Source organism: Homarus americanus, unplaced genomic scaffold (assembly GCF_018991925.1).
Source record: "Homarus americanus isolate GMGI-L3 unplaced genomic scaffold, GMGI_Hamer_2.0 scaffold6317, whole genome shotgun sequence".
NCBI lineage: Eukaryota > Metazoa > Arthropoda > Malacostraca > Decapoda > Nephropidae > Homarus > Homarus americanus.
Window position 1 is genome coordinate 4,220,244 of NW_024730668.1, and position 19,844 is coordinate 4,240,087.

A 19,844-nucleotide genomic window follows, 5' to 3' on the forward strand; every position below is an offset into this window, starting at 1 on the left:
GGCAGTAAACGTCTCCTTCAGGTGTGTTGTACTGAAGAGAGGGAGGATGTAGGGGCGTTCACCTTTGTGTTTATACTTATGAGTGAATTAAAGATCCAAACACGTCGTCAGGTGTGTGTGTGTGTGTGTGTGTGTGTGTGTGTGTGTGTGTGTTCAACTTGCACAGGGCTAGTGTAGAAAGTGACAGAGAGTAATGTTCTCACCTTTGGCCAGGCCCTTCCTTGGCCATCTCGGCCCTTAATGATTTTTAGCCATTTTGGCCCTAACTTTAGTAACATTTCGCCAGACCTAATATTGGCCAGCTATCTTTCGTCCCAGACCAGTGCAGCCTATAGTAACTTCTGGCCAAGCCCGTTTTTGGCAAGCTTGGCCCCCTGTCAGGCAAAGACCAAAATGTAGGTGTGTGTGTGTTGACATTCCGGGTTAAAGTGTTGGCACGGTATATGGCAACTCTTCCCTTGTGTGTTGGTACAGTGTGTGTGTGGTCGGGGTAATGTTGGTTTTATACGAGGCTACAGGAATAAACACGGTAGATACTTGGGAGCATTGTTATGACGAGGGAACATCACACCAGAAGAAATCCGGGACCACCTGATGATTAGATCCTCCCCCCCCCCCAACTTATTTTACCTGATGATTAAACACCCTAACGCTACCTGAGGGGTTAAGTTGGGTTAGCGTTTGGTTAGGTTGAGGGAGAGAGAGAGAGAGTCGCAGTACACAAGGTAAAATAGAGAATGTCACGCTAGCATTACAAAGGTTACAACACTAACTATTGATTCCTCTTAACAGTGAACTGGCTGTGTTTATTTTAAGACAGACATTGACATTCAGACGTATTGTATTGATTCTGCCACTGCATCTAGAATTTCCTAGACCAAGCGTATAAAGAAAGACAGGCAGATAGGCATTATGTGATTAGAGAAGACACATAAAATGAGTAAAAAGGACCGAGACAGGCAAATAGATAGACAGACGGACAGGCAACTAAAAACTCACAGACAGACAGAAGCAACAAGGAGCGTGTGTAACGTCGATACTAAATGGTTAATTAACGCAGTAAGGCACCTTGGTCATGACTGCTCAGGTAAAATTCCATCACGCACACTTCAAGGGCTAAAGAATACCCTTTGACGCACGTAGGACACTTAACAAGCAAAATCCACTCGTTTGCGGGCATGCTCTGCGTTGATTGGCTACCCCAGAAGGCTAGAAAGGTAAAATCGCTCTTGGAAAATGAAGTAAGGCAACATAATTACAGTTGTTTACCTGAGGCAGGGAGGTGGTATGGGGAGTCCGGTGGTATGGGGAGTCCGGTGGTATGGGGAGTCAGGTGGTATGGGGAGTCAGGTGGTATGGGGAGTCAGGTGGCATGGGGAGTCAGGTGGTGTGGGGGGTCCGGTGGTATGGGGGTTTGTTGGGAGCCGCTGTGAACAAAGAACCACTCAGCTGGCGTTTGTTGATTCTTCTGTCCCAGTTGGTTCACATGGGGGGAGGGGGGATGATGATAGAGAGGGAGGGATGGAGGAAGTGAGTGAGGATGAGAAAGAAAGGGACATTGAGTGGGAAAGAAAGGGAGGGAAAGAATGGAGGGAGGGGGGTGCGAAAGAATGAACAGAAGATGGGATAAATTAAGAGAATGGGATAGATATTTAGGGAGGTTGGGAAAGAAACGGAAAGAGCGAAAAAGATAGGGAGATGATGGGTAGATTGAGGGAGGTAAAGGAGGGAGGGAGGTTAGGAAAGAAACAGTATGAGAAAGAGAGAAGGGAAGGGAAGGACTCGGGAGGGGGGGGCTAGGCAGGAGGAGGAACAACGCGAAGGGTTGTGGTTGGTGGAGACTTGAAGTGATAAACACCAATCAGCGCTCGTCTTCATCACGGGGGCGACCATACCATAAAAATTAAGATTATGCAGTGTTTCCATAATAGTGTTCTTAACGTGTTCTTAGGAGCGTCTCGAGCTTGGATTCAGAAAGGTTCATGTTGATGAAGCTTCGTCGTAAGTGTCGAGTTAAGATGGCGTTTATGAATAGATATCAAGACTGAACTGTGTCTTTCCTTATACGTTCAGTTTGTACCAGTTAGGAGACAGAGATACACTGAGATTCGACCTTAAATAGATTCGTTCACTTAGTACAAATTCGGGGACGAAATTTAAGTTAAGGTTTAGGTTTAGACGAGATTAGATTAAGGATTAGTTTAAAGCTAGTTACCTTAAAATTAAAGTATTAGGTTAAAGTTAAGATCAATATAAGGAGACCTGAGAAATATGATGATCTTTTATGTTATAAGCGACGCGGAAGTTTATTGAAAGCTGTCACGAGTCTTTATGTTGGAGGCAGCTCATGTGAACCAGCTGACGGAGGCGTGAGTGAGTGAGTGATCTGAAAATAACTAGAGGAGTGCGTCAGGGGCGTGTGTTGTCACCATCGTTATTTATTGCAAGTATGAACGGACCAACACTGATATGAAGGAGGCAAGACTGAGCGATGGTGTGGCGGATGTAAGGGGGGGGGGTATTGTATACTGATGATGTTGTAGTGTTAGTTAGGTTTTGAGGATAGGAATTGGGATTTGGTGGGTGGATGGGTGGGTGAGTAATTGCTGGTTATATTTATTCTAGATAGTTATGTCAATTGTAGATAACTGGTTTTGTTAAAGGGAGAAACTACTGGAGATATTCTGCCATGGTTGGATAGTCACATTGAACAACACCATCCTCACACTTTACCAAAGGAGGGATCGAACCCAAGTCATGGTGTTGAGAGGAAAACCCGATGCCACTGTACCACCGACACCTCCTGTAATGATAGATAATTAAAAAAAATTTACTCGTGTTTACAGGAAGAAAGTCGTTATTACACCTTATATGCAGGACTGGTGATTGGTGGAGACGAGTGATATCCACCAATTACCGTTCATCTTTATCCTTGGGTTGTTGGAAACATAGATGATTGGCGGAGACTTGACCGATATTCCCCAATCACATTTCAGTTTTATCCTGGGGCGGACAGAAACGATAATGTCATTGGTGGATATGGAACGGTCAGAGGATCTCGTCGACTCTCCAAAAGTCCCTAGAATTCTCGGTTTCCAGATTTTGGAGGATTCATACGTTAAGTTTACCCCTTAATTAAAGATCCGAGAACGTAACAAATTAACTCTCTTGACTCGCGATAAAACAGGCGAATTCTCAAAGGCCCTTACGTTAAATTTTCCCCTAAACTGAGGCTCTTAGAACGCATCTGACTGACTCTCCTAATCTACGACATAAAGATGGATTCTCAATTTCCTGTGTGTTAAATTTTCCTCCTGACTAAAGATCTGGGAACATAATGACTTACTTCCGCTACTACTACAAAATTGGTGGCGTATATTACGTTAAATACCTCTTGAGACTTTACCGTAACTAGACTCTCTTATCAGTAGTTAGGAGATAAGAGTCACGGATAGGAAGCTTTGAGATGGATGAGTAAGGATCACCAGACTGTGTTATCTCCCCAGTACCAGCCAACCTCCTGAGGGATAAACTTTGCCTCTTACTTCTGACTGAGTGACCTTTAAGAGTGCATGTGTGTGTGTGTGTCTCCAGGCTCTTTGTGTGTGAGTTAATATAAATAAAATCAATAACAATGCCAATCACAGTAATAACGACGGTGCCAACAATAATAATGATAATATTAATAATAGTAATTCAAGAGAGAGAAAGACACACACACTGCTCACTTTAGATAGATCCGACATTGATATCAAGACATATAGTAAACATTGGCCATTAGCAGACTTCGACTCTACCAAGACAAATATTGGGGGTTCTAACACTGGGCTGTGACGTCGTGTAGTGTATTCTTACGTCAGCCGGTGTGGTGAGGCTTCTTGGATACTCTTTGTGTGGGCATGAGGGAGGTGGGGTGAGGGAGAGAGGGGGGGGGGTGTTGTAGGAGTCTAGGAGAGGGTATAGAGTAATTGTAAGTGGAAAGGAAAGAGAAAGAGAGAGGGGTAGGAATAAGAAAGAGAGAAGGGTGGGAATGAGAGAGAGAGGTGGTAAGGTTAGTTAGTTTATCGTTCTTGATAAGACTGAAGCACAGTTTTGGCTAATCCGAGTGGTTCAGTCAGGTCTTGGCACTGAGGATGCTGTCATTGTTCAGTGCCACGCAGGCCAGATTTTCATACACAGGAGATAATAAAATTGGTCCTTCTCGTTAGTGTCATAATACCCACCGAAAAATCATTGTGGAAGAGGTAATTTAGGGTAAGATGTCAGGGTAGCTTCAAGAACACCTGATTCAGTGAAGCATTTAAATAATTTATGACATTAATATACAGGTGGTCTGAAGCCTCTGCCAGTGTCACATTCTATGATATAATGATCAAGAAAATGGGTCTAAGGTTTGTCATAAAGTTTTCATGCCGTGTGTTTTGGTATGACAGCCTCACTAAGTTGCCAGAGGCGCCTGTATCCTCACCTAATTCTGGATCTGTGGTTACAACTCTTTGTCTAGTTGTGTTCTTGTGCTGGCCGCCACATTCGTCATATTTGGTAATGCTATAACTGCCAGGTGGATGTGTATTTTTCTTTAGGTTTTCCAAAAATCAGTTATGATCTTAACTTGAAGCTCTTTTAATAACTGCATTAGATAGGCCAAAGTTACAGTCTGTATTTTCATTTGTTATGCATCTGGGTAATTCACTGTTTAACATCTGCTTATACTACTAACAGGTGCGTAATGAATAACATCTTGTACATCTGGCGAAGGATCAATAGGACTAGAAGCCTTACAGGGAAGGGTTGGTACTTTTAGCTTGAACCCTGACGAGATACTTTGTGGGGAGGTTGTAGAGACGGTCAGGGGTTACTTAACTGGAATGTCAAGTCAGGGTAAGCGGGAGAGCCATTCTTCTTCGTGTATAAAGATGGCAGCCTGAGTTCTGTCTTCATCTTTACAATTCTAGTAAATTTTGGGCGTCCTATATGATGTGTAGTTGTTTGTAAAGAAGCGTAATAAGATGCAAGGTGTGATAGTCAGTTACAAAGCGAATGAAAAAATAGAAGGTAATGAATATAGCAATGTTGAGTGCCATAGCTTTTACCAACTAGGGATCTGAGAGGTTTGATTGGCTTTTGAAATTTGGCACAAGATGTCGCCGGTGAAGTTTGAATGAACATTAATTCCAAGGTATTTATAGGAGCTACATAGACAGAGAGCGAATGTTAAAGTTTTGAGGGTGAGCAGGGTGAGGATTGAGGACACTCGTCTTGTCAACAGAAGTTATGAGATCCCTCCCCTCCCCTACCCCACACGATGATGATGGAAGTAGGAGAGAGAGAGAGAGAGAGAATGAGGTAATTATAGGAGACGTAGATAGACAAAGTAAGAGGAAAACAGAGTAAGACGGAGAAAATATAAGGGACACACACACACACACACACACACACACACACACATAGTTCATATATTCCTCCTTTACTTTATATCGATATTATTTTCTATATACTTAAATCAGTGAAGGTAATTATTCCTATATACTTATAATTGTTTTTCCCATAGGTAATGCTCGAGTGTGGTCTTGACAACCCTCGATGAACCAAGGCGTCAGGTATTTAAAACAACATTGCAGAATTTATAGGTGTGTGTGTGTGTGTGTGTGTGTGTGTGTGTGTGTGTGTGTGTGTGTGTGTGTGTGTGTGTGTGTGTGTGTGTGTGTGTGTGTGTGTGTGTGTGTCTAGGTGATATATAACCTTCCAGATACAATGATTCAGAACCGTATATTTTTTTTTTTGGATATGTGACGAGAAACTGGAATTCAATGAGTATAGTAGGGTTTACTTCTGGGGATATTGTACCTGCTGCCATGATGATATCGGAGTACAAACGACCACTACATTGTAAACAAAAGGCAGATTGAATGGTCAGGGGTTTAGCTTATTTCGTGGGTGTTTTAATTATATTTCTGTTTCCTGTTTTTTCGGGGTTTAAGTTATTCGAAGACCAAGTTAAACCCAAACCTGTCGTATATAAATAGTTTATATACTGTATGTATTGTATTGTGTCTTGATGAATGTATATTTATGGTGTGTATAACGAGTTAAGTCCAACAGTTACAAAATATAGAATATGACGTGTGTATTATTTTTATAAATGGGGTATAAAAATGACATAATACGGACTGTGTTCCTCCGTTTAACAACAATGAAGTAATACTGTGTGACAGGTGAGATAGTCCGCTACCCTCACTACACAGGAGGGAGTAAATGTGTTAACTAGTTAGTGATGTTGTGTAAGGGAGGCGACACACACACACACACACACACGGAGTTAAGAGTGTTTACATTGTACGCTCTTCGTGTTTACAGCTTAAATTACTAGTTTACCAGTATACGCTGTAAATCACCAGTGTTGTGTTGTAGCCTCACGACATCGCTGCCTGGACCGCCGTAGACTAGTAGTAAAAGTGTACCCCAGGGGCTTAATGGCCTGTCAGAGGCTGTGTGGACGTAACACTAAAAATTAAATCTTCGGTACATAAGGAGAATGATCCCGGCACCGTGCTGTGAAAATACTCGTAGGTACCCATTCTGCAGCTGGGTCGACGGGGGGAGCCTAGTTCTTTGGCCGGCCAAGAAAATCGAACCGATGACTGTTGGTTTAGGTGGGAGGTGAGTGTTATGACTGCTCAGCCACCTCGCCACTATTAGTAAGACTTTTTCATTTACTTTCATCCTGTAGCTGTAAGTTCTGTGTGTCTGTCGTCTTGTCTGTCCTCTCTCTCTCTCTCTCTCTCTCTCTCTCTCTCTCTCTCTCTCTCTCTCACTTAAAGCTTCACCCGTCAATACAGAACTTAACATGACACGTGATTTAATACTTTTCACACTATAATAATACCTTTAATAGTTTGTTATCGTAAATTTGTTGACATTCATAATGCTTGAATACTTTTAACTATCTTTTAAGACTTCAATAAGACTTAAAACCCATTATATTTGACAAACTTTTGTTGCTCTAAATCTTTTAACTTTTCACTACTTTTAATACTTTTGATAACTTTGATTCTTCGTTACTGTAATACTTAAATGATTAATATTTTTATATTTTGATACTTTATATGGTATTTAAAAGGTTTAAATACTTATACTGCATACTTTATTCTTTACTTATTTACTACTTTAATACGATTCTTACTTTAATTTAGTTACTTTTACTTATATTTAAACCAAGCATGATTGACGTGGTTCCTTTTATCCCCGCCTCGTGTAAAGTGTGTGTGTGTGTGTTTGTTTGTTTGTCGAAAGGGTTGTTTGTTTACTTATTGAGAGGGTTGTAGTTTTGTTTGTTTACTATGTGAAGGTTGTTTGGCAGGGAGACAAAAGCTTAAAATCACCAGGAAGTTTGTTTAGTGTTCCCAAACAAACACACACGCCCAGACGAGTGCTTTTACGCATACATACATACAGACATAGACAGACAGACATAAACGTTTACGTTGGTATATGTGTCAACAGAAAGAGAGAGAGAGAACACATACTTGTACACACACACACACACACTGATCAATACATAAATAATACACACTCGGACACAGACACAGAACAAAGCAATAGCATGTGTCACCTTATTAACCCGTCCCCACCCCTCCCCGTCCTCACCCCTCCCCGTCCCCACCCCTCCCCGTCCCCACCCCGCCCCGTCCCCACCCCGCCCCGTCCCCGTCTGTTGCTGTTTGTGTGTTTGCCCATTAGCAGAAATATCTCCGGTATGTGTTTGAAGCGACTTGGGTGAAATTTGTTGGAGAGAGAGAGGAGAGAGAGTAGTGAGAGAGAGAGAGAGACGCTGGGCTTAAGGTGTTTGCCCGGAGTTGGTCTCGTGAGCTGGCCCGAGATTGTATGTGAAGCCACTGGCCGACTCTTAGCAGTTCCGCCTCTGTTCTGTGCTGCCAGCCTCCAGGACCCGATACATCCTTGTAATCTCGAGGAACGGGGTCTCGATTTCCTTACGATTCTCTTTCAACAGGGGCCCGATTTGCCTTTATGAATCTTTGAGAATAGGGGCCAGATTTACCCATTTTTGAACCTTTGAGAACAGGGGGCCCGATTTTATCCTTGCAGTTTCTAGAAGCAAGGCCCTGATTTCCTTACGGTCCTCTTTCAACAGGGGCCCGATGTGCCCTTTTGAACCTTTGAGAACAGGAACAACCCGAAGACAGTGAGCAACATTATTATTATTCTTTTCGAGTGTTGCAGCTCTCTTGAAGGCACCTGGCAAACAATGTGTACAATTGTCGTTAATGTATAAAGTTATGGCCTTTTGGACTTCATGCTGCCCGGCGATTATTTAACGCAGAAGAACATAATGATTAACTGACGATGTTTAATACTGTATAGTGTGTAACCAGCTCGCGACTCCTGCCTCCTCAAGGGTGTTAGGTATTACTGTTCCTTATAGAGACCAACGAACACCTTTATAGACCAACAGACACCCTCACAGACCAACAGACACCCTCACAGACCAACAGACACCCTCACAAACCAACAGACACCCTCACAGACCAACAGACACCCTCACAGACCAACAGACACCCTCACAGACCAACAGACACCCTCACAGACCAACAGACACCCTCACAGACCAACAGACACCCTCACAGAACCAACAGACACCCTCACAGAACCAACAGGTGGGGAGGCAAGCAGCAGAAGCAGAACGGGCATCAAGGGGCCACGGGTCGGCAGTCAACAATCTGGCACGTTAATCTCTAACTTCCTGCATCGTCGCTGTCAACAAATAAGGTTTGGGGCCCCCTGGTACTTAGTTCCCGCCTGCCTCCCTCCCCCCCCCTCCCTCCTCCACCCTCCCTCTCTCCATCCACCTGTCCTGGGCCCCCTTCCTTCCCTCCTCTCGCGTACCTCAACTACTCTATATAGATTAATTGATAGAGGGACATATATATTTTTTATTCAGTTCAGTTCACATAAAGGTTTACATTAGCTCGGCACTTTACTCCTCCCTTCCCTTCCCCATTCCCTTTTCCTCCCTTTCTCCCCCACCTGTCCCCTTCCCTCTTTCCTTCCTTCCTTCCTTCTTTCCTTGGGTGTGCCTCAGCTACTGTAGATAGATGGTTGAATGGATGGATGGATTGGTGCCATGTGAACGTGTTTAGTTAAAGTATAGTCAGTGTAATTTTGATGCCATTTTTAACGTAATTTTTGCTGTTCAAGTTGGCCAGTGTTCTTAGATCCCCCAGTTACTGGAGGATGAAAAGGTCAGGATAGAAGCCTTTTGAGTGCTAAGCCCCAGGAGGTGATGAAGGATCTGAGAAGGACCCTATTAGACCACTCCTACATCCTGCGACAGCTGTTAATCGTACCGTGATGGAGAGAGATTCGAACCCACACAACCATGAATAACATCGTCAAGAGTTCCCCCTCCCCCCATCTCGACCACTACTTGATCGCTCATGCTGGCAGAAGGGTGGCGAACGATACTCTAGAGTAGCTTCCATCCACGGGTCTTTAATGTTAGAGTAGGTTTACGCCAGGCGCTACAGATTGTTCGTGTTGGCACTATGTATGGTACTGTATGGGGGGGGGGGTAAGGAATTCTCACAAATGATTTACGAGAATTGCATATAGACAGCCACTCAGAGACAAACACAAGCAGACAGACAGACAGACAAATTGACATGGTGTCGGTAGCAGCTGGCCCGTCCATTAATGTGACCTAATGACCTGACCAACAGCTTATGAGTTAGGTCAGAGAGAGAGAGAGAGAGAGAGAGAGAGAGAGACTCAGTAGACGACGAGCACACACACACACCTCTTCAAATCATAAACTACTGAAATGACAGTTAATGACAGTTCGCCCTGCCCTTGTCATAAACTGCAGATACGCCAGTTTATGCCACACCTCGTTCTTTCCTTTGATAGTCATAACTTACTGACATGACTGAACCTCGTCCAGTCCGTGATGTCATAAATTGCCGTCACGAAGTATTTTATTGGTGGAAAGAGAAGTAGTTTATCCTCCCGTGTGTACCTCTTGAGTTAATGACACGATTGTGAATGATTGTAATGATTGTGAATGATTGGAAGGGTGACGATTGTGATGGTGTTTGGATCGAGTGTGTGATCGTGATAATTTGTGATTTTCTAGATTGTGAAGATTAGGTTAATGGTGATTAGCGAATCGGTGTACTAATATATCCCAAGTCTTTATAAAGGACTTCCATAGGATTCGTCATGAATGGATTATAATGTATGTGATAAAGGAACAGCTGTTACGTGCACACGATCTTGACTTAATACACACACAAACACACACAGAGTCAGAGAGAGAGGAGAAGAAGCACACACAGTCAGAGAGAGAGAGGAGAAAAACACACACACACACACACACACACACACACAGAGTTAGAGAGAGAGCACACACACACACACACACACACACACACACACACACATATATAAACACACTGGTCGGGGCAATTACCCTTGGTCGCCCACACCCTGACACACACACACTCACTCCCTCATCACCCTGAATTACGACCTAGTGCTGGCGCTCCCTTATTGGACAGCTGCCCTCCCCCTCCCTCCCTCTCCCCTTCCCCACTCCCTTTTCTCTTCCCCCTCCCCTCCCCTTCTCCACTCTCCTCTACCCCTTCCACCCTTCCCTCCCCCCCTTTCTCCACCCTTCCTTCCCCCTCTTCCTTCCTCTCTTCCTCCCACCTTCTCTTCCCCTTTCCTTCATTTCCTGTCTTCTTTCTCCACCCTTCTCTGTCTTTCTGTCTCTTATCGTCTTCAATCTTCTCACCTTCCCCTCCTCCACCTGTCAGTCTGTGTGTGTGTCTCATCGTCTCTAATCTTCTTACTTGTAACTCCTCCCTTTTCCTCCTCTTCCACTTCCGCTTTCTGTTCCCCAGTTATCTTCTCTCCTTTCCTCTCCTCTCTACACTTCCTCTCCTCTCACTTCGACTATAAAAGGAAGCATCACGAGAGAGAGAGAGAGAGAGAGAGAGAGAGAGAGAGAGAGAGAGAGAGAGAGAGAGAGAGAGAGAGAGAGAGAGAGAGATTCCCCATTACATGAACACATCTCGTCCTAATACATGATGCCACCCCGAGCCGCCAGGGTGGGGGGGGGGGGGCTAGCTGTGATGGCAGTAAAACACCTCACCCTCAGAGTCAGGTGTTGCTCCTTGAACCTTAACTCTCAGCTGGAGGACGAGGTAAAAATCCGAGGTAGGCTGAGCTGAGCTGGTGAGTGTCGTTGGAAGTGGGAGGAAGTCGCAAACAAAAAGTTTACTCTGCCTTTGACTGATGGTGGTTGTAGGATAGTTACATTAGAACGCACAGATCACCTTTTATAAACTATCTACGGTATTTTTATTTTGTTTTTCCTGTTTTTTTCTTCTTATTGACATCGGTATTTACTGTCTTGTTTTCCCATACAAGCGTCTACCTCGTAAACACTCGATGTGCCTCTGTAAACCGACGCTGTGGTCTTCCAAGTGATGAGGGAAACTGTCTTGATCTTCTTGGATTACTGGTGGTATTTCCTCTTCATATTGTTGTCCTTTAAACCAGAGAAGTGTATTGAAGTATATCGTCCCGGGTTATGAGCGAGTGGGGAGAGTGTCTGAATTACACCCGACATCCAGGAGAGGAACTTGAGGGTGAAATATACCGTCAGATCATCTCCCTAGTTGGTAGATTATGTACAGGGGAAGTCATCAAGCCGAGGCCATGACCGTGTTTAACTGGGGAATCTTACCACCAGACTTACGCACAATTACTTTGACTCTTATGTGATTTATTTTAACCCCTAGAGTACAATATTGAGATTAGGTCATTGTAGGACTGATATTGAACTGAAGGAAGGCATTTGATACGAGGGGTATTTGACTGTATTAAGAGGGGTTGTCATCGAGCTCAAGAGGCTAAGAGTGACCCGTTAGTCTGCCCATCATGTGTTGTTCATTTCACCAGGTGTGTCTTCAGGCTGTTGTTTTGGTCTTGTAAGTCTTCAGTGCTTCTTCGGGTCTTACTTCTTGGGTTTAAAGACGATTCGATGGTGTGTCTGTCTGTCTGTGTGTGTGTAGAAAGAGAAGATGATTATTGTGTTTCGTATTTAAAACGTGTACGAAAAAAAAAGTTGGTTTCGTTCCATTTTTAATTAAGAGGAAAATGACTCTCGGAAACTTATCACCATCAGAAACAAACGCGGGAATACAACACACTGTAAACTACGTCTTCTTTCCATACACATAGAGACAAACTGACCGACACTGCACTTGATCACATTCTTTTTCTTCAGCTGTAAAGTTACGTACCTATTCACAACTGAGGTTTAGTTAGGTGGTGAGCAATTTATTTACTCGATCAGCTCACCCCATGTGAATGTGTAATACAGTGTAAGTAAAATAAAAAAAAAGGCATTTCCTTCATTGAGAGAGAGAGAGAGAGAGAGAGAGAGAGAGAGAGAGAGAGAGAGTCATATTTACCCCCACGCAGCGAGAGAGAGAGGGAAGGGCGAGGTCAGGGCTGCAGGTGGGGGCGTCACACACCCGCTGGTCATTTAACAATTTTGTGAAATTAGAGTAAAAAGAGGACGATAGAATGAGTGTACGAAATCTCTCTCTCTCTCTGTATTTATTTATCTATCTCTCCCCACGTTATTCATGGAAGCTAAAGTATTGGTCTTAGCTGGTCATTAATTTTTTCTTCACGTATATTCGTGAGAGAGAGAGAGTAATAAAAAATGCAGCATTATGTAAGTTTACGAACACACTTATGACCTGAGTTTATGTAGCCAGTTGCTGTAAAAACGGATTCAAGGCTGATTCTCGAGAGGCTAGAAGTCGTCCCTGTGCTGGATTCAAGCCGGATGAGGAGCCCACGAACGCGACACATAAACATAGGTTACCATGACAGAGCGGTGCTAACGAGGACAATCATCACGGGCGTTATTCACTCAGTGTGGCGGGACGGGGCTGTAAGTCATCGCCATTCACAGCATCACACCAACAGAGTCGCCTTTGAGCTCCAGTTTACCTCCGGGATGAAGATGGATCGTCCCCGCCTCAAGTTCTTGCGTTCTGCGTGACGACCCGAGTAACTACTGCAGCACCCCCTCCTCAGCCACGGTAATGCTGAGTCACGGGTGAGGGCTATGGTGTATGGGTGTTTTTGTTTACAAATTTCTGTAGCGGTTGTGGCGTTGGTGAGGGTCTGTGAGACTTAACTGAGACGTTCTGTTAAGGGTCGAGTTGGGATGGGCACTTGGGCAGCCAGTGGGACTTTCTTTTTTTTTTAGGATGTAATCGGATGTTTGGATAATGTGAAGCTTTATGGCAGCCTGGTAGATGCGTTCTTAGATCTGCCAGGTGTCGAGGAAAATCTATCGTAACTAGATACGTTCCCTTAACTATTACGGCTGTGAGGAGGGGAGTGGAGGGTGAGACTTATGAATGGTTGAGTATTTGGCTGAAAAACTAGACTTCCGAATATTTGAGAATCTAGACTCATGGCTTAAGGGAGACGGGGGTGCAGCAATTTGAGTAAGTAGGAAATACCAATTTGGTGGAGTTTACTGCTTTCTGGCAAGACTCGCCAAGACCCTCCTTCAGGACTCGAAACCTATTTTTTTTTATTATTCGTTTATAAATTGTTTCCTATATACTTATTGGATGTTGTATTGTTTATTTCATAATTTTATCAGTTTTGCTGTTTGTTGTAAATGTTCTTTGCACGAATTAGATTTGACAAAAAACAGATTGGTGACACGTTGCCTGATCTTTGGGTACAAGTGTTTTACGGTGAAATGTGGAGGAAATTCTCGCTTTGTTGATTCACTGTTGAGTTATAGTGTGTCTGGCAGGACCAAAGCGGGCGACACACACACACACACACACACACACACACACACACACACACACACACACACACACACTTGCGCACGCACGCACTACTAATACTAGAAACCACTTGCTGTCACTCAGAATCAAGGTGACGATCATCCAGGGATGGCACAATAATATGAGCTATAAGTTACGTCACATTTCGTTAGTGGGCTCCGAAGTAGTATGAGAGGCTGGTGCTTGTTCGCCTCAGTATGCAGTCGAACTAACTCGAAAATTTTACAACTCTTGTGATGATCATCCAAACGTTACAGTGTGGAGTGATCGTCACCCACGTGGGAGTCGATTTGATAACTTTTTCAGGTTTGTCTTAAGACTGTCCCTGTACCCTTTTCGTAGCCCGCCAACGTTACGTTTGCTGTTCTTTATGTAACTGTCGTCCATGCGAGTAACATGACTGGTCCAATGAATTGTTCATCTTTTAATGTCAGCCTCGATACTCCTACAGTTGGTGTCACCAAGAATACTGGCATTTGTTCTCTTGTCTTCGCAGCAGACGCGGAGGATGGAACGTAGAATAGGTTGGTGAAAGTTCTCATGTACTTCGAGGCGTCTCCTGTATGTAACTCATGTCTCGCTGCCATACAGCAGGATGGGAAGGACCACTGATATCTATGCAGCTGATGACATGGTTACACAGTTTGCCAAAGGCTCGAGACACATCTGATGCAATGTTGGATCTCTTCATCGATGTCTGCTGTGATGGACAGGTGGGAATCAAGGTACTGGAAATGGTTAACGTTGGGGAGGGTGATCTCGTTAACATGGATAGATGGTGGGGCGTGGTTGGACCTTAAGGTAGTCGTGTGCATATGTAACCGACTAGGTGCGCAGGATCTCCTGTAGATCGTATTCAGTAAGAGTGACGAGGGTGAGGTCTGCGTATTGGAGTTAGGTGATGGAATCCAACACCTCTGTCTTTGCCTGGAGTCGTCTTGTGTTGAAGAGACCCTTCATCCGGTATTGGATGCTCACCACACCGGCTAGATTGGCACTGGAGTGGATAAGGAAGGCAGCCAAGAAAATTGAAGGGAGTTAGTACCAGTATTCTTCCCTGCTTTACCCTGTTTAGGTGGGAGAGAAATCCAACTGGGTGAGATTATGAAGGACACTGCCCCACATGCCACCTTGGAGTTGCTTGATATTGGCGATAAATTTTGGTGGGCAACCAAAACGAGGGTTTCCATGTTGACTCAAAGGCTTTAGTAAGGTCAATGAAGGCCATGCTCAAGTCACGGAGCTGTTCTTTACTTCTGTATCTGACGGGCAGGAGAGGTCATGTCAGTGGTACTGTGGGTGGACTAAAGTCACATAAGATACTGGGAAAAAGTTTCTCTCTTTAGGTCTGTTGAGGACTCGCGGGAGGATGTTACCAGATTTGGACAGCAGCAAAGTCCCGCGGTAATTGCCACCTGTCTCTTATTCTTGTAGATATTGTTTATGGGTACTGGTGTGGTTGTTGAGTTCCCGTCTTGGCTGATAATTAACCACACACACACACACACACACATACATACATACATATATACATATATTAACTCTAGTTAATGTATCACTCTTTCTTATTTCAGCCTCTGCTAGCGCCAATATGCTGACAGATTATGGTATGTAGTGTTTAATCTGGTGGCCTCTTACGAATTAACGAACAGGTATTCTCTATTAATTTACCCGAGTGGGCTGTTTCAACTAAAACGAGATTAATCTGGTATTTAAAGTTAAGAGTTTTATTGGTGTGCTTTAAGTGAAGAGAATAATTACGATGACGTGTTTGTTATTTTATTGAGTGAAATACAGTATATTGATTCGAGTTTTTATTGATTTAATTTTATTTACTTAACTAATAATTTGGGCTATAATAATTTTATTTTGATGCCTTAACTAACTCACAATGACATAAAATAGTCAAGTGTGTGTTGGTTTGATTGTACATTAAAACAAAATTGAATTAATTTTTATTTATTACAATACAAAAACACAATTAAGAGTAAGTACTGTATATATGAAAACGTAATTGATTTGTAAATACTTTAAAATAATTGACTATTAACGTTACATTATAACTTGTTGATGAATTGGAATAAACGGGAAGATTATTTCCCTGCCTCCGTATGGTGATTCAAGTGACATCATCATTCCTGCCAATGTCCACCTTACGTAAGTCACGTATTCGAGTACTTGATGTCCGTTTTTGTATTTATAAATGAAATTATTTACTTATCTTGGATACATCGTCCATCATCGGTGTGGGACAAAAACTCGTATTTAATCAGTTTGATTTTATATATCAAGAGGTGATTGATGCTAAATTACTGTACTTAGTTGAGGTGAAGTACAGAAGTTATCGGTTCATACACATAACAAGAACCCTCATGGATTAGATATTGGTGAATGAAACGACGAGTACAGCAGTGAGTACGTCGGTGACTAGAACAAGTACACCACTGGGCCATCTCTCAGTGGGAAGCAAATGCCAAGACAAAATTAGGAGAAACTGATGGCGTTATTTTCTGTTGGTCTCCTGTTAAACACCGCCAAAGTTACTCTCCAGAGCTCACTAAACTTCCACAAAGGAACTGCTGCAGCTGCAACTCAGAAAGAGCTGATTTACTCGCTCCTCATTTTGGTGGTGGCTGTGGTGGTGGTGTGGCTGCCTTTCCTCCCTGACCATCTGTGCTAGCCGCATCGAGGCTGTACGAGGTAACAGCTGGACAGGAAGATATGCACCACATCCTTAACATAACTGGATACGGATAAAATCTAGAGGCCTCACAAGCTCACCAAGAGGACCAACTAGCACACCCTGTTGTTGTACTTTACCAAGACTGCCTGACATAGTGTGGGTGATTTGCCCTGTGGGAAAAGGTGTGAAGGTCGTGTAAGAGACAGTATCGCTGCTGTCAGTCACTGGTGAAATTTCGGAGACAGAACCAATCAACTATTTGGCACTAGACCCGGCATTTGATTACTCCAGAACCAATTGAACTTTTCCATTGGTTAACACTGGCACCTTTGATTTAGTTTGGCACAAAAGTCTCCTGGAAAAAAAGGTTATACAAATATCCATGATAAAAATCTTCGTCCTCGGGGTCGTTAGTAGACTTATCTCCAGTAGGTGAAATGGGACCGAGAGAAGAGGCTGGGCAGACCTTCACACTGTTACTGGCCTTACGATACAGGATACACAATACGTACCTTAGTGTCATCTTGAAGGCCACTGTACCCCCACGTACCCCAACAGGCACCAGACCAGGTACAACCAGAAGACAGAACTGACGGTACACACACACACACACATATACCCCGACCAGATCTCATTCACCTCCTTACCCGAATCTAGAACAATCTTACCAAACCTCCTGACCAGCCAAGGCTTCACGCTCAATTGACCTTTACTATTAGGCCCTTAAGAATGAACTGAGATTTAATAGCTGTTAACTGTTAAAGATGGGGATATTAAGTGTCATTCAAATACCAATCTCGTCCTTCTGATTAATGGTGTAAAATGTTTAGAAGACAAACAGACAGACAGAGACGTAGACAGTTAAACAGACTCATACGAACAGACACTAGTACTGAAATAGTGTGCGTGAGTGTGAACCATTTACTCGGCTCTCTCATGCCCCTCTTAATGTACACATATCAAAACTCACTCACTTATACATTCATTCACGTGCGCAAACTTATTCATTTGTGGTTTTCATACGCACTCATTGATACTGACCATTCTTCATTCATTCAAAGTCAACCATACACATCAACTCATTCATTCAAAGTCAACCATACACATCAACTCATTCATTCAAAGTCAACCATACACATCAACTCATTCATTCAAAGTCAACCATACACATCAACTCATTCATTCATGATATATACATTAATATGAGGAATTCTTATTCATCTATTGACATTATGAGAAAAAAAGTAAAAGTGGGTATCAAGGCTCCAGGGCCAGGCAAGTACAGTGTAGATACAACAAACTAAGGAACTCGACCGGCTTCACCTCTGTATACATTTACAGCTGGGTGGACTATAGGGGGCGTCCCAAGCTTGAACCAACGACTCTTAGGACAGGAGCCGAGTGATGAATCCACTTGGCCAACACCACCGCCGCACACCACTAGCTTTCCGTACACAAGTATAATTAATTCTCTGGTTTTGTTTAGTGATGAAACACACACACACACACACAAACACACACTTAACATGACAGTGTGTGTGTGTGTGTGTGTGTGTATAGTTCTTGCTGGCAGGACAATGGCTGCTTGTGAAGTCTTGACGTCAGGGATGAGGAACGAGAGGTCATGTTACTTTGTGTGTGTGTAAGAGAGAGCTGCAATTTACTCTTACTCATTTAAGAGGAAGAATTAACGTAAGATTATTAGAGAAACCAACTTTGTATCGTAGCTTAGCGAGTCCGTCAGATGCACTCTTAACAACCCCAGTTAAGAGAGTAATTCAGTATTAGAGAATGAATTATGTAGAGTTGCTTAAGTAAATTAGTACTGTGGTCACATTCTCATACAGTGGAAACAAATGACGCATGACGCACAAATGACGCATGAATATTAGCGAGTCAGAAAGAAGTGGGACAAAGCGGAACGATCAATCACCAACCACCACAAAGACTCTACCTGTTGACGGGTTTCTAAGCTAAATTGCGTTACACCTGAGAGAATATGTCCTAAAATGTCCTGATGATGTTAAATAAGAGTTGAGAGGTCGCCAACACACGCCCTCTTCTAGTGTACAACATAGACATATAATAATCTCCGGTAAACACTATAATTTTACTGTCAAGATTTATCAGAAGACATTTGTTATGTTGTTGATGTTTTTGTTTACACTCTGCTGACGGGTAGTAAGTAGGTCCTCTTCCTGTGTGTTTCATGTTGACTTTTTAATGATGTTCCCGCCGTAAGAGAGCGCCAGAGTGAGCAGATGCCTGGCCAATGTTAGTAGTATAGTTTCCAGAAGTGGGTCATTGTGGGGTGGAGGAAAGACTAGCGAACGTTAGTCTGGCGTATTAACTATAAGTATGTCATTGTGGGGTGGAAGGAGGGCTGACGAACGTATAGTCTGGCCTAGTCACCAGAGGATTGCTCGTGCAGGCGTTCTTATTACACCTCTGGCTTTTGGCACCGATAAAATCACAGAGTAACCTGCTAGAAGACAATGTATACAATGACCAGATGGTTATGGCATTTGAGGCAATTTATAATGGTCTCCTTGACATGGCGTTTGTAGAGGCCAGAGGTGTGAGATCAGGTCCGAGTGGCAGTGTTAGTGTTACGGGCGGTGAGGAATCGACAACCTGGCCTAGTGTACGGAGATTGGAACCAGGTCAGGTCAAACGGGGTTACCCAGTCACCCTTGGGGAGTATTTGTGAAAAAAGCTTAATGTACACTTGTATCCGTACACACACACACACTAGCCAACTTACACCTATGTAGACATGCGTACTTTTTACAGAGCTGAATATACGTACACACACACAACCGTCTCCCTTGTATGCATTTTATATGTACCTCTTATATCATTTGTATATCATCAACTTATGACTGATGTAATTGTCAATAAACCTTTAATTATTTTTACACAAGTCACAGTATCTTACAGGCTTCAAAGACCGACAAGCCATTAAAAGGGATAACTTATATCAATATATTTATTCCCTCCTCAAACCTCCTTCATTTCTTGGCAGTTGTTCCGTGGATCTGTTACTCCCTGCCTGTGTGTAGGTTCTGACCCACTTTAAAGCGGTCACCTGAATCGGTTCTCTCGCGATAACGTCACAGTGTGTTTACAGTCGGCCGCAGTCGGTAGAGGAGTTCCCCGCATCGTGTCGACCCAACCTAATATATGACATTTTTAAACAACATATCTAGTACATGCTATCCACGTTTCGCCATAATAAATAATATGCAATA

General features: G+C 43.3%; 1 protein-coding gene across 12 annotated transcripts in view; it reads left to right on the forward strand.

The window, feature by feature from the left end:
• The window catches only part of LOC121867202 (protein amalgam-like), a 65,731-nt gene that overhangs the window by 9,931 nt on the left and 35,956 nt on the right, over positions 1-19,844 (forward strand). For 7 of the 12 annotated variants that reach the window (XM_042367026.1, XM_042367023.1, XM_042367016.1 and 4 more), the window contains exon 2: positions 15,485-15,517. The exons of 4 other annotated variants lie outside the window; for them this stretch is intronic. In XM_042367026.1, coding sequence (XP_042222960.1) covers positions 15,485-15,517 — 33 coding nt within the window. Of the gene's footprint in view, positions 1-5,551; positions 5,601-15,484; positions 15,518-19,844 lie in introns of all 12 variants that reach the window. One more of the 12 variants, XM_042367027.1, reaches the window with a different exon arrangement.